The sequence below is a fragment of the Rana temporaria genome, chromosome 12 (genome assembly GCF_905171775.1).
Source record: "Rana temporaria chromosome 12, aRanTem1.1, whole genome shotgun sequence".
Classification (NCBI taxonomy): Eukaryota; Metazoa; Chordata; class Amphibia; order Anura; family Ranidae; genus Rana; species Rana temporaria.
In genome coordinates this window covers 145,513,372-145,528,061 of record NC_053500.1, presented here as the reverse complement: position 1 = coordinate 145,528,061, position 14,690 = coordinate 145,513,372, and the positions used below count along the sequence as shown (strand labels likewise).

Here is a 14,690-nt window from a genome sequence, read left to right as displayed (position 1 = left end):
TCTGCTCCTTCCTCTATAACTCTCCTCTCCTGATATACTCTGCTGGAGGACTCTGCTCCTTCCTCCAGAACTCTCCTCTCCTGATATACTCTGCTCCTTCCTCTATAACTCTTCTCTCCTGATATACTCTGCTGGAGGACTCTGCTGGAGGACTCTGCTCCTTCCTCCAGAACTCTCCTCTCCTGATATACTCTGCTGGAGGACTCTGCTCCTTCCTCTATAACTCTCCTCTCCTGATATACTCTGCTGGAGGACTCTGCTGGAGGACTCTGCTCCTTCCTCCAGAACTCTCCTCTCCTGATATACTCTGCTGGAGGACTCTGCTCCTTCCTCTATAACTCTCCTCTCCTGATATACTCTGCTGGAGGACTCTGCTCCTTCCTCTATAACTCTCCTCTCCTGATATACTCTGCTGGAGGACTCTGCTCCTTCCTCTATAACTCTCCTCTCCTGATATACTCTGCTGGAGGACTCTGCTCCTTCCTCCAGAACTCTCCTCTTCTTGGGAAGAATGAACTTGGTTGTCAGGAGAGAATGTCGGGCAGAGACGAGGTTGGTTGGCGGTCCGGGTGCGGAGGGACTGGGGCAGGAACTTCTCCTGTGCGGGTTTCCTCCCATTGGTTGGGATTTCCTGGTGATGTCACTCGCTGACCTCGGGATGGGAGGAAAGGGTTGTTGTGGCCGGATGTGGATAACAATGGGGCATTGTGGAGGTTATTAAAGGGTCCAACCTCGCCCAGAGCAGCCAATGGGATTCTCCCGTTGGAGTGCAGAGACGGGGGATTGGGCCGTTGGGTGTATTTTAGGGAAGGCGGTTGGACAGGTTCTGCCTGATCTCACTAAGCCGCCCCTCCCCCCTCCGTCCACCAGCAACATGAATTATCTGGTCGGCCCGGTGTCCATGTTTATGGCCAAACACTGGCGCCACGGAATTGCGGCGACTCCGCCCACCGCGATCAGGTTGTGAATGGAAACTCAGCAATTGCAATACTAAGGGCCGCTTCACACCGGAGAAACGCAATCCGCATGCGGTCCACTTTTTTTTTTTCCATGCCCATTTTTTTTATGCGTTTTTGATGCGTTCCAGTGCGTTTTTTTTCTCCCCCTCTTTTTTACTAACCTTAAGGGACAGTTCACACCGCATTCGGTCCAGTGCGTTTTTTTTTCCGGCATCAAAAACGCATGGATAGTAGGTTAGATGGTTTTCAATGGCGTAGTTCACACCAGTGCAGTGCGTTCCAGAAAAAAAGTAGAGCGTGCCGCATTTTACCTGCACTGGACTGGAATGCTGTAAAACGCATCAAAACGCACTGGAACAAAATAAAAAAGAGGGGGTGGAAAAAAAGCACTGGACTGCATCAAAAACGTACCAAAAACGCACATGCAAAAAAAAAGCACCTGGAATGCATCCGGATTGCGTTTCTATGGTGTGAACTGGCCCTAAGATAAGGACGAATGTGTTCCAGTGCGTTTTTGGTACATTAAGGTGCGTACCAGTGCGTTTTTGGTGCAGTTAGGTGTGTAGCAATTCCTTTTCTGGTGCATGCCAGTGTGTTTTTGGTGCATTTAGGTGTGTACCAGTGCGTTGTTGGTGCATTTAGGTGCGTACCAGTGCGTTTTTGGTGCATTCCAGTGCGTTTTTGGTGCATTTAGGTGCCTACCAGTGCGTTTTTGGTGCGTTCCAGTGCGTTTTTGGTGCATTTAGGTGCGTACCAGTGCGTTTTGGTGCATTTAGGTGCCTACCGGTGCGTTTTTGGTGCGTTCCAGTGCGTTTTTGGTGCATTAAGGTGTGTAGCAGTGCATTTTTGGCGCATTTAGGTGCGTACCAGTGCATTTTTGGCGCATTTAGGTGCGTACCAATTCCTTTTCTGGTGCATGCCAGTGCATTTTTGGCACATTTAGGTGCGTACCAGTTCGTTTTTGGCGCATTTAGGTGCGTACCAGTGCGTTTTTGGTGCATTTAGGTGCGTATCAGTGCATTTTTTGCGCATTTAGGTGCATACCAGTGCGTTTTTGGTGCATTTAGGTGTGTATCAGTGCGGTTTTGGCGCATTTAGGTGCATACCAGTGCGTTTTTGGTGCATTTAGGTGCATACCAGTGCATTTAGGTGCGTACCAGTGCATTTTTGGCGCATTTAGGTGCATACCAGTGCGTTTTTGGTGCATTTAGGTGCATACCAGTGCATTTAGGTGCGTACCAGTGCATTTTTGGTGCGTACCAGTGCGTTTTTGGTGCATTTAAGTGCGTACCAGTGCGTTTTTTGTGCATTCCAGTGCGTTATTGGTGCATTTCGGTGCGTGAAAGTGCGTTTTTGGTGCATTCCAGTGCATTTCGGTGCGTGACAGTGCATAGTGGGTGGTTTCAGTGCGTTTTTGGTGCATTTCGGTGCCTATCAGTGTGTTTTTGGTGCGTACTGGTGTGTTTTTGGTGCATTTAGGTGCGTATTTGATGCGTTCCAGTACAGTCCAGTGCAGGTAAAATGCGGCACGTTCTACTTTTTTTTCCCTGGAACGCACCGGTGTGAACTACGCCATTGAAAACCATATAGCCTACTTTCCATGCGTTTTTGATGCAGAAAAAAACCCGCACTGGACTGCATGTGGTGTGAAGTGTCCCTTAAGGGAAAGCCGGAGTAGCCTGTTGCTCTGCCCCCCCCTCCCCCATCACTGATTGCCAATACCCTATAATTATATTGTAAAGTGCTACACAAACTGTTGGCGATAATAAATCCTCTGTAATAAAATCTGCTTCCATTGGTGTAGAATCTGCGGTTGGGAAAAGCCGCTGTCACTCAGCCTGTCTGTCCAGCTCTGACCCCCCCTTCCCCTCCTCTCCCCAGCAGGCTGATTAGTAAGCTGATCCTATGAGTGACACATAGAATGAGGAATGTGTCAAGCCGCAGTACCCAACACTCACCAGCAGAGGACCCCCTCCCTCCCTCTCCGCCTCCCTCCTCCTCCTCCACCACCACCCAGACCTGTCTGTGTCTCTCCCTCTTGTCTTCTTTGAAAGTAAAGCGAATAAGATTCATAGACAGGAGGTGGAGCTGAGCGCAGGAGGATCTCCCTCTCCCCAGCAGCAGCAGCAGCCGGCACACAACTGACACCAGGACAAGGGGGCCATGGCTCGCCGCTCACCTTCCCCCTTCCAGGTAGGGATCTTCCCCCAACCTTTGGGATAAAGCCAAGGCTCCCGGCTGCCATGGGGAGGCTGGAATTTTAAGGAGGAAGCTCGGTTGCCAAGTCCTGCTTTTCCTTCCTGGTCCCAAGCGAGATAAAGGTGGAAGAGCGGCAGGTGGAGGAGACAGGTGGAGGAGACCAACGCCATGGAGGAGACCAAAGACAAGAGCCGAGGGTCCAACGACAAGAGCCGAGGGTCCAACGACAAGAGCCATGGGTCAAACGACAAGAGCCATGGGTCCAACGACAAGAGCCAAGGGGGGTCCAACGACAAGAGCCAAGGGTCCCACGAAAAGAGCCAAGGGTCCAACGACAAGAGCCAAGGGTCCCACGACAAGAGCCAAGGGTCCAACGACAAGAGCCGAGGGGGGTCCAACGACAAGAGCCAAGGGTCCCACGAAAAGAGCCAAGGGTCCAACGACAAGAGCCAAGGGTCCAACGACAAGAGCCAAGGGTCCCACGACAAGAGCCAAGGGTCCAACGACAAGAGCCAAGGGTCCCACGACAAGAGCCAAGGGTCCAACGACAAGAGCCGAGGGGGGTCCAACGACAAGAGCCAAGGGTCCCACGAAAAGAGCCAAGGGTCCAACGACAAGAGCCAAGGGTCCAACGACAAGAGCCATGGGTCCAAGAAACTGTTCCGGAGCCGCTCCTTGAAGTCGGTGGGGAATTTCATGCACAGGATCCTGAGAACTTTGAGCAGTTTGTCCCACCTGGGAGATGGCGAGAGGGGCCACCCTGACCCGGCGGGGGACGACGACGGGGGCTTCAGGCGGAAGGACCACCCCCCCGGAGAACTCGGCAGAGGGGTCCCTCAAGAGGAGACCAGGGTGGTGCAAGGAGGGGACAGCAACAATAACCTGGGCAAGGGTCAGGGGCCGCCCCGGGGCCAGGAGGTGCCCAACTGGAGCTTGGAGGACAAGGTGCCCGGGGTGCTGGGGCTGAAGAACCACGGGAACACCTGCTTCATGAACGCCGTGGTCCAGTGCTTGAGCAATACGGATCTCCTGGCGGAGTACCTGGGGATGGAGCAGTACCGGACGGAGCTGGGCAGAGCGAAGGTCAATGGGTTGGTGCAGAAGGACCCGGCGGGGGAAGCGCCAGCTAATGGGTGCCAAGGGGAAGTCACCGAGAGGCTGGCCTCTCTAGTCAGGGCGCTGTGGACCTTGGAGTACACCCCTCAGCTATCCGTGGAGTTTAAGGTGAGTGACTTCTCCTTTAATTGTAACTTGTTGCATGCTTGAAGTGCTGGTATGCCCAGCCTTGGGCAAAACATGGGCACTACAAAGCCCAGCATGCAGGGCCAGATCTAGCCTGTCTGATGCGGGGGGTGCAGGGGAAAAAAATGTGGAAAGAAGATGGGAGATCAGCAGGGCAGAGGGTACCATCAGCAGTTTGTAGGGCAGTATCAGGACAAGGGTCATAAGGGCAATGTCAGCAGGGCAAAGGGTACCATCAGCAGTTTGTAGGGCAGTATCAGGACAAGGGTCATAAGGGCAATGTACGGGGTCAGCAGGGCAAAGGGTGCCATCAGCAGTTTTTATGGAAGTGTATGGGATCAGCAGGACAGGGGTCAGAAGGGCAGTGTAGGGGGGCAGAGGGTAGCATCAGCAGTTTGTTGGTCAGTGTACGGGACCATCAGGGGTCATAAGGGCAGTGTATGGGGTCAGCAGGGCAAAGGGCACCATCAGCAGTTTATATGGAAGTGTATGGGGTCAGCAGGGCAGAGGGTACTATCATCGGTTTGTTGGGCAGTGTAGAGGATCAGCAGGACAGGGGTCAGAGGGGCAAAGGGTGCCATCAGCAGTTTGTAGGGAAGAGGACAGGGGTCAGAAGGGAAAGTGTATGGGGGCAGAGGGTAGCATCAGCTGTTTGTAGGGCAGTGTATGGGACCATCAGGACAAGGGTCATAAGGGCAGTCTATGGGGTCAGAAGGGCAGTGTACGGGGTCCGCAGAATGGGCCACAGGGGTCGGAATGGCTGTGTACGGGGTCCGCAGAATGGGGCACAGGGGCCAGAAGGGCAGTGTATGGGGTCTGCAGAATGGGGCACAGGGGTTAGAAGGGCAGTGTACAATGTGAAATTGAAATCTGCCCACCCCAGCACACCCCTAGATCTGGCCCTGCCAGTACAAGCAGTCAACTTTTGAATGTTCACTGACTGGTAATGTCTCCTGCTGGGTCTTCTAGTCCTCCAGCTGCTGGTGGCCCCCAGTACTTTACCATCAGAGCATGCTGGGTCAGTTAGTTCCACCACAGGTAGCAATGTCTTCTAACGGGACCTGCTGGGTCTTGTAGTTCTTCTTCTGCCGCCGGTTGCACCAGGTCCTTTATCAGCAGGGAAGACTCGTCATCCAGTTTCGCCATCATTACTGCCAATAAAGCTTGTTGTTGTTTCCTGTGGTTCCCCTGCTGCTGGGGGTCCTCAATACTTTCCCAGCAGACCATAGAGGGGGGGGTCCTCAATACTTTCCCAGCAGACCATAGAGGGGGGTTCAGTACTTTCCCAGCAGACCATAGAGGGGGGTTCAGTACTTTCCCAGCAGACCATAGAGGGGGGTTCAGTACTTTCCCAGCAGACCATAGAGGGGGGTTCAGTACTTTCCCAGCAGACCATAGAGGGGGGTTCAGTACTTTCCCAGCAGACCATAGAGGGGGGTCCTCAGTACTTTCCCAGCAGACCATAGAGGGGGGTTTAGTACCATCACAAGTAATGACACTTTCTAAGAGGTCTCTCTGGGTCTTGTAGTTCTGTTGCCCCGGGGGGATGCCGTGATTGGCTACATATCTGCCCCCCTCTGATCATACCAATAATTCATCATTTTATATTTCTCTTGTCTTACGTTGTTGGTAAGTACACGATATTATCAAAAGTATTGGGACGCCGGCCTTTACACACACATTAACTTTAATGACATCCCAGTCTTAGTCCGGAGGATTCAATATTGAGTTGGCTCCGCCCTTTGCAGCTATAACACCTTCACCTCCTCTGGGAAGGCCGTCCACAAGGTTTAGGAGGGTGTCTATGGGAATGTTTGACCGTTCTTCCAGAAGAGCATATGTGAGGTCAGGCACTGATGTTGGATGAGAAGGCCCGGCTCGCAGTCTCCGCTCTAATTCATCCCAAAGGTGTTCTATGGGGTTGAGGTCAGGACTCTGTGCAGACCAGACCAGTCACTAACCCCAAACTCGCTCCTCCATGTCTTTATGGACCTTGCTTTGTGCACTGGTGGGCAGTCATGTTGGAACAGGAAGTGGTCGTCCCCAAACTCCTCCCACAAAGCTTGGGGGCATGAAGTTGTCCAAAATGTCCTGGTATGCTGACGCCTTCAGAGTTCCCTTCACTGGAACTAAGGGGCCAACCCAACCCCTGAAAAACAACCCCACACCATAATCCCCCTCCTTCCCCCACCAAATGGTTTGGACCAGTTACATAGTTAGTCAGGTTGAAAAAAGACACAAGTCCATCCAGTTCAACCACAAAAAACAAAATAAAAGCAAGAGACATGGAGGAGCGAGTTTGGGGTGGAGGAACTTGCCTGGCCTGCACAGAGTCCTGACCTCAACCCGATAGAACATTATAAGTGGAGACTGCGAGCCAGGCCTTCTCATCCAACATCAGTGCCTGACCTCACAAATGCTCTTCTGGAAGAATGGTCAAACTTTCCCATAGACACCCTCCTAAACCTTGTGGACGGCCTTCCCAGAAGAGGTGAAGCTGTTATAGCGGCAAAGGAGGCGGAGCCAACTCAATATTGAACCCTCCGGACTAAGACTGGGATGCCATTGAAGTTCATGTGCGTGGAAAGGCCGGCGTCCCAATACTTTTGGTGCTCTCTCCTCCCTGGTGGTGAGATGTAATGAGGAGTACACGGGACCGGTGTGTGATCGGGGGTTGGGTACACGGAGCGGTGACACCGCGGAGTGACAATGTGATGAGGTCACCGCGTGGATTTCACAATCCGGATTCCTGTTTGTATTGGACGCGGATCTTCTCCGCCCCGAACTCTTCCGCAAGAGCCAATCGGGTTCTTCTGTTCTCGCTGTTCGGAGGAACTTCACCACGACGTCAAATCGCCGCCGTTGCTAAATGTGCGACTAAAACAGAGAAGATTCATATTCATGAAAAATATTTTGTATGGGTGGAAAAGTTCGAATCAAAAAGGATTCATTACACAAAACTTCCTAAACAAAGGGACAGACTACTGTCCTTCAGACTTTGGGGGGAGTAGAAAATGTCCTGTGGGGGAGGAATAGTGTCCCATCATTGGTGTCAGTGGGAGGAATAGTGTCCCATCATTGGTGTCAGTGGGAGGAATAGTGTCCCATCATTGGTGTCAGTGGGAGGAATAGTGGCCCATCATTGGTGTCAGTGGGAAGAATAGTGTCCCATCATTGGTGTCAGTGGGAAGAATAGTGTCCCATCATTGGTGTCAGTGGGAGGAATAGTGTCCCATCATTGGTGTCAGTGGGAAGAATAGTGTCCCATCATTGGTGTCAGTGGGAGGAATAGTGTCCCATCATTGGTGTCAGTGGGAGGAATAGTGTCCCATCATTGGTGTCAGTGGGAGGAATAGTGTCCCATCATTGGTGTCAGTGGGAAGAATAGTGTCCCATCATTGGTGTCAGTGGGAGGAATAGTGTCCCATCATTGGTGTCAGTGGGAGGAATAGTGTCCCATCATTGGTGTCAGTGGGAGGAATAGTGTCCCATCATTGGTGTCAGTGGGAAGAATAGTGTCCCATCATTGGTGTCAGTGGGAGGAATAGTGTCCCATCATTGGTGTCAGTGGGAGGAATAGTGTCCCATCATTGGTATCAGTGGGAGGAATAGTGTCCCATCATTGGTGTCAGTGGGGGGGAATAGTGCCCCATCATTGGTGTCAGTGGGAGGAATAGTGCCCCATCATTGGTGTCAGTGGGAGGAATAGTGTCCCATCATTGGTGTCAGTGGGAGGAATAGTGTCCCATCATTGGTGTCAGTGGGAGGAATAGTGTCCCATCATTGGTGTGAGTGGGAGGAATAGTGCTCCATCATTGGTGTCAGTGGGGGGAATAGTGCTCCATCATTGGTGTCAGTGGGGGGAATAGTGTCCCATCATTGGTGTCAGTGGGAGGAATGGTGTCCCATCATTGGTGTCAGTGGGGGGAATAGTGTCCCATCATTGGTGTCAGTGGGAGGAATGGTGTCCCATCATTGGTGTCAGTGGGAGGAATAGTGTCCCATCATTGGTGTCAGTGGGAGGAATAGTGTCCCATCATTGGTGTCAGTGGGAGGAATAGTGTCCCATCATTGGTGTCAGTGGGGGGAATAGTGTCCCATCATTGGTGTCAGTGGGAGGAATGGTGTCCCATCATTGGTGTCAGTGGGAGGAATGGTGTCCCATCATTGGTGTCAGTGGGAGGAATAGTGCCCCATCATTGGTGTCAGTGGGAGGAATAGTGCCCCATCATTGGTGTCAGTGGGAGGAATAGTGTCCCATCATTGGTGTCAGTGGGAGGAATAGTGTCCCATCATTGGTGTCAGTGGGAGGAATAGTGTCCCATCATTGGTGTCAGTGGGAGGAATAGTGCCCCATCATTGGTGTCAGTGGGAGGAATAGTGTCCCATCATTGGTGTCAGTGGGAGGAATAGTGTCCCATCATTGGTGTCAGTGGGAGGAATAGTGTCCCATCATTGGTGTCAGTGGGGGGAATAGTGTCCCATCATTGGTGTCAGTGGGAGGAATGGTGTCCCATCATTGGTGTCAGTGGGAGGAATGGTGTCCCATCATTGGTGTCAGTGGGAGGAATAGTGTCCCATCATTGGTGTCAGTGGGAGGAATGGTGTCCCATCATTGGTGTCAGTGGGAGGAATGGTGTCCCATCATTGGTGTCAGTGGGGGGAATAGTGTCCCATCATTGGTGTCGGTGGCAGGGATAGTGTCCCATCATTGGTATCAGTGGGGGGAATAGTGTCCCATCATTGGTATCAGTGGGGGGAATAGTGTCCTATCATTGGTGTGAGTGGGAGGAATAGTGCTCCATCATTGGTGTGAGTGGGAGGAATAGTGCTCCATCATTGGTGTCAGTGGGGGGAATAGTGCTCCATCATTGGTGTCAGTGGGGGGAATAGTGTCCCATCATTGGTGTCAGTGGGAGGAATGGTGTCCCATCATTGGTGTCAGTGGGGGGAATAGTGTCCCATCATTGGTGTCAGTGGGAGGAATGGTGTCCCATCATTGGTGTCAGTGGGAGGAATAGTGTCCCATCATTGGTGTCAGTGGGAGGAATAGTGTCCCATCATTGGTGTCAGTGGGGGGAATAGTGTCCCATCATTGGTGTCAGTGGGAGGAATAGTGTCCCATCATTGGTGTCAGTGGGAGGAATAGTGTCCCATCATTGGTGTCAGTGGGGGGAATAGTGTCCCATCATTGGTGTCGGTGGCAGGGATAGTGTCCCATCATTGGTATCAGTGGGAGGAATAGTGTCCCATCATTGGTGTCAGTGGGGGGAATAGTGTCCCATCATTGGTGTCGGTGGCAGGGATAGTGTCCCATCATTGGTATCAGTGGGAGGAATAGTGTCCCATCATTGGTGTCAGCAGGAAGCGCAGGCTGCTTATGTAATGAACACGGCGTCTTCCTCCTCTTTATATATAATTACAAGCTATACATAGAACAGAGGAATTCGGAGCGCACTGATAAGAATATTTAAATTGGGTTTTCACATTCTATAGACTCCCGTCCAATCAGGCTCCAGCTTTGATTCCATTGGCCCCAATGAGTCATGTGATTCCAGGTGACAGTCTGGGTTGGGTGAAGAAGAATTCCTTCCAGATAGAACGCTAGGAATGCCGCCCGGCACAAATCGCTTGATAATGATATGAAGGCTTTTATTATATACAACGTATTGGGTTGTTTCGGGGAAAGGACCCCTTCATCAGGGCTTAACCACTTCAGCCCCAGAAGTTTTTACCCCCCCCTCCCCCATTTAACCGCTTAAGCCCCGGACCATTATGCAGCTAAATGACCAGGCCCCTTTTTGCGATTCGGCACTGCGTCGCTTTAACGGACAATTGCGTGGTCGTGCGACGTGGCTCCCAAACAAAATCGGCGTCCTTTTTTCCCCACAAATAGAGCTTTCTTTTGGTGGTATTTGATCACCTTTGCGTTTGTTTATAGCGCAAAAAAAAATTCAAAAAAATTGTATAGTTTTTTTATTTATTTTTAAATTGTTGGACTTTGTTTATAGCGCAAAAAAATAAAAAATTGTATAGTGTGTTTTTCTGTTTTTTTTAATTTGTTTTTGCGCTATAAACAATAAAAAAAAAACTATACAATTTTTTTTATTTTTTTGCGCTATAAACAAAGTCCAACAATTAAAAAATAAATAATAAAAAAACTATTTTCTTTTTTTCTTTTTTTTCTTTTTACTTTCTGCTCTAAAACATCCAATGAAAAAGGCGTGTAAACAAATTTCATCATTAATTTAGGCCGATACGTATTCTTCTACATATTTTTGTTCAATATTTTTTCAACTTCTTCTTTTTTTAAAAAAAAAAAAAAAAAATATGTAGAAGAATATGTATCGGCCTAAATTGATGACAAAATTTGTTTACACGCCTTTTTTTATTGGATGTTTTGGAGCAGAAAGGAAAATTTGTGTGTGTGTGTGTGTATATATATATAGTTTTTTTTATTATTTTATTTTTTAATTGTTGGACTTTGTTTATAGCGCAAAAAAAAAAAAGTCCAACAATAAAAAAAATAAAAATAAACAATACATTTTTCTTTTTTTGCGCTATAAACAAATATTTGTACAAAAATGTTTGTACTAGTAATGGCGGCGATCAGCGATTTTTTTTTTTTTTTTTTTTTTTTTAATTTTTTTTATTTATTTATTTATTTTATTTGTTTTATTATTATTTTTTTCCGGGACTGCAACATTGCGGCGGACAAATCGGACACTTTTCGGAGACCAGTGACACCAATACAGTAATCAGTGCTCTCCCAGTGCAGGGAAGGGGTTAACAGAGGCAATCAAAGGGTTAAGTGTCCTAGGGAGTGATTTCCACCTGCGTGTGGGGGAGGGGGGGGGGGCGATGGTTTAATTGGAGGAAGAGAGAGATCTGTGTTCCTGATTAGCAGAAACCCAGTGCTCTGCCCCTCCCAGTGAATGATCGATCGGCTAGTCCCGGGGGGCCATTGTCGCCACCGGACAATGTACAGTCTGATCACTGGGGGGAGGGGAGACTAAGGAAATGCCTCCTCCTGCCTGCAGCAGACTGATGACATCATCTCAGTGAAGTCACTGGTCTGTGTGTATTCAGGATTTGCGGCGGCGGCGCTCCTCGCCGGTCCCTTCCCTGGTATCATGGCGGCTCCAATACAAACCTTTGAACTTTGGTTGCCAGGTGACGGGGCGGTGGAGATCCTCGCCGCGAGTTTTCCTGCAGGGAGGCGCCCGGGAAAAAGATTTGTTTAAAGGGGAACTCCACCCGCTGAGTCACTACATGAATGAACTCTTCCCCTGGAAAATGCTCATTGCCTGGCTGATTAAATGGCTGTAATACTTTCTGAGTGACTGACCTGGTAATAGTATGCAGATCAGGCTCTGAGGCTTTTATCTGAAAATGCTCATTGCCTGGCTGGTGTGCCCAACCTCTGTTTTCAGTTCTATATCCACCGTCTGTCTGTAATGCTCGGCCTCTGTTTTCAGTAATTCCATTGCCTGGCTGCAGGGCCGCCATCATGGGGGGGTACAGGCAGTACACCTGTAAGGGGCCCGGATGGCAATTTTTTTTTTTTTTTTTTAATAAAAAAAATATATTTTTTATATATATATATATATATATATATTTTTTTTTATTAAAGGGCCAATTTTTTTTAATTTTTTTTTGGTTTAGAGGTCCCCAGGGCCCCCGGATGACAACCTCCCTTTTTCTTATATTTTTTTTTCATATATATATATATTATTTTTTAATTAAAGGGCTAAGAGGGCCCCATGTGGCAAACCCCCTTTTTTTTTTTTTATAAATCTTTATTTTTTTATTTTTGTTTTATGTTTTTTTTTTTATTAGAGGTCCCCAGGGCCCTGGATGGCAACCCCCCCCTTTTTTTTTTTTTTATAAATGTTTATTATATATATATATATATATATATATATATATATATATATAATATAATATAATTTTTTTTTTTTTTTTATTAAAGGACCCAGAGGTCCCGGGTGGCAACCCCCCCTTTTTTTGGTAATTTCTTTAAAAAAAAAAAATTATATGTATATATAATTTTATTTCTTTTTTTTCTTTTTATTAAAGGGCCCCGGATGGCTACACCCCCTTTTTTTTTTTATATATATATTTTTCTTTATTTCTTCTTTTTTTGTGTAAATGGCCCCCCCGCTTCTCAACTTCAGGCAGGAGCACCCCCCGGTTCTCTGCCCAAGCTGTGTAAGGGGCCCCATAATTCCTGATGGCGGCCCTGCCTGGCTGCCATGCTGAGCCTCTGTTTTCAATACTATATCCGGTGCCTGGCTGCCATGCCGAGCCAGGGGGGTCCTTTTACCCTGAGGCCCAGGGGGGGGGTTTGTACCTGGCTTGCACCCCGCACACTGACTACATGGGAACTGGGCACACGGTGTGTGGGACGCGGATGGTGAGGACGGGTAGTGCCATCTCCTCCTGCGTCATGCTCCTCCTCACCCCCCCAGGACACTGATGGAGACAATGGCTTCTTGTGCCACCCCGGGCACAGCGGAGTGCTGCAACTCTTGTGTAACACTAAGTGCCCCCCCCCCCCCCCTCTGTAACCTCCAGATATATCTCCTGTTAAAGGGGCAGGTCATCTTTTTTTTATGAGGGTGACACAGGCCCGCAGAACTACAAGATCCAGCATGCCCAGTCATTAAAGTCTCCAAACTATGGGCCACATACAGCCCACTGCAGGGTTCTATCCAACCCGCAGCCGATGTGCGGCCTCTGCTCCCCCCCCCCCCCCCCCCCGCAGTAATGGAGACTCTGACAAGGGCAATCATATATGGGGGGGGGGGCTCTGATAAGGGACAGTCATATATGGGGGGGCTCTGATAAGGGAGAGTCATGTATGGGGGGGGGGCTCTGATAAGGGAGAGTCATGTATGGGGGGGGGGCTCTGATGAGGGACAGTCATGTATGGGGGGGGGGGGCTCTGATAAGGGACAGTGATGTATGGGGGGGGGGCTCTGATAAGGGACAGTCATGTATGGGGGGGGGGCTCTGATAAGGGAGAGTCATGTATGGGGGGGCTCTGATAAGGGACCGTCATGTATGGGGGGGGGGGCTCTGATAAGGGAGAGTCATGTATGGGGGGGGGGCTCTGATAGGGGACAGTCATATATGGGGGGCGCTCTGATAAGGGACAGTCATGTATGGGTGGGGGGGGGGGGGCTCTGATAAGGGATCGTCATGTATGGGGGGGGGGGCTCTGATAAGGGACAGTCATATATGGGGGGCGCTCTGATAAGGGACAGTCATGTATGGGGGGGGGCCTCTGATAAGGGACAGTCATGTATGGGGGGGGGCTCTGATAAGGGACAGTCATGTATGAGGGGGGCCCTGATGAGGGACAGTCATGTATGGGGGGGGGGGCTCTGATGAGGGACAGTCATGTAAGTGTGGAGCCCTGATGTAAGAGAGGACTCTTATATGGATGGAAGGAGGGGCTCTGATGTTAGAGGAGCTATGGTGGGGGGACTCTGATATGGATGGAAGGAGGATGAAGAACTCTGATGGGAACCCGATTTAAAGGGGGGGCTTTGATGGTGGTCCTGATGTAAGGGGGACTCTGATGGAAACCCAGATGTAATGGAGAATGCTAATAGGGAGCCTAAAGTAAGGGGGGCTCTGATGGGGACACTGATAATATGGGGGACCCTGATGCAAGTTGAGCCTCTGATGGGGACCCCCTGATTTGAAGGGGGGACTCTGATGGTGGTCCTGATGTAAGGGGGACTCAGCTGGGAACCCAGATGTAAGGGAGCACTCTGATGTGGATGGAAGGAGGAGGAAGAACTCTGATGGGGACCCCCGATGTTATTGTAGCTATGGTGGGGGACTCTGATGATAGGGGTGACTCTGGTGGTGATCCTGATGTTAGAGGAGCTATGGTGGGGGGACTCTGGTGATAGGGGTGACTCTGATGGTGGTCCTGATTCTAGAGGAGCTATGGTGGGGGGACTCTGGTGATAGGGGTGACTCTGATGGTGATCCTGATGTTAGAGGAGCTATGGTGGGGGACTCTGATGATAGGGGTGACTCTGGTGGTGATCCTGATGTTAGAGGAGCTATGGTGGGGACTCTGATGATAGGGGTGACTCTGATATACAGTAAGGGGGAGTGTGAAATGGTCCATTGAGATGCATGGAGAGCGTTTTATGAAAATTTTTATAGCGCTATTTTTAACGCTGTAAAAACGCTTCAGTGTGAAAGGGGTCTAAGGGGGGACTGTGATCGGAACCTTGATGTAAGAGGGAAGCAAATGGAGACCCTGAT

The 14,690-nt window shown here is 49.8% G+C and overlaps 1 protein-coding gene across 2 annotated transcripts in view; it reads left to right on the top strand.

Moving 5' to 3' along the window:
• Window positions 1-3,018: 3,018 nt before the first annotated feature.
• The window catches only part of USP43 (ubiquitin specific peptidase 43), a 45,671-nt gene continuing 33,999 nt past the window's right edge, over window positions 3,019-14,690 (top strand). For both annotated transcript variants that reach the window (XM_040331116.1, XM_040331115.1), the window contains exon 1: window positions 3,019-4,382. In XM_040331116.1, the coding sequence (XP_040187050.1) occupies window positions 3,327-4,382 (1,056 nt within the window). In that variant the 5' untranslated portion in view covers window positions 3,019-3,326. The remainder of the gene's footprint in view (window positions 4,383-14,690) is intronic.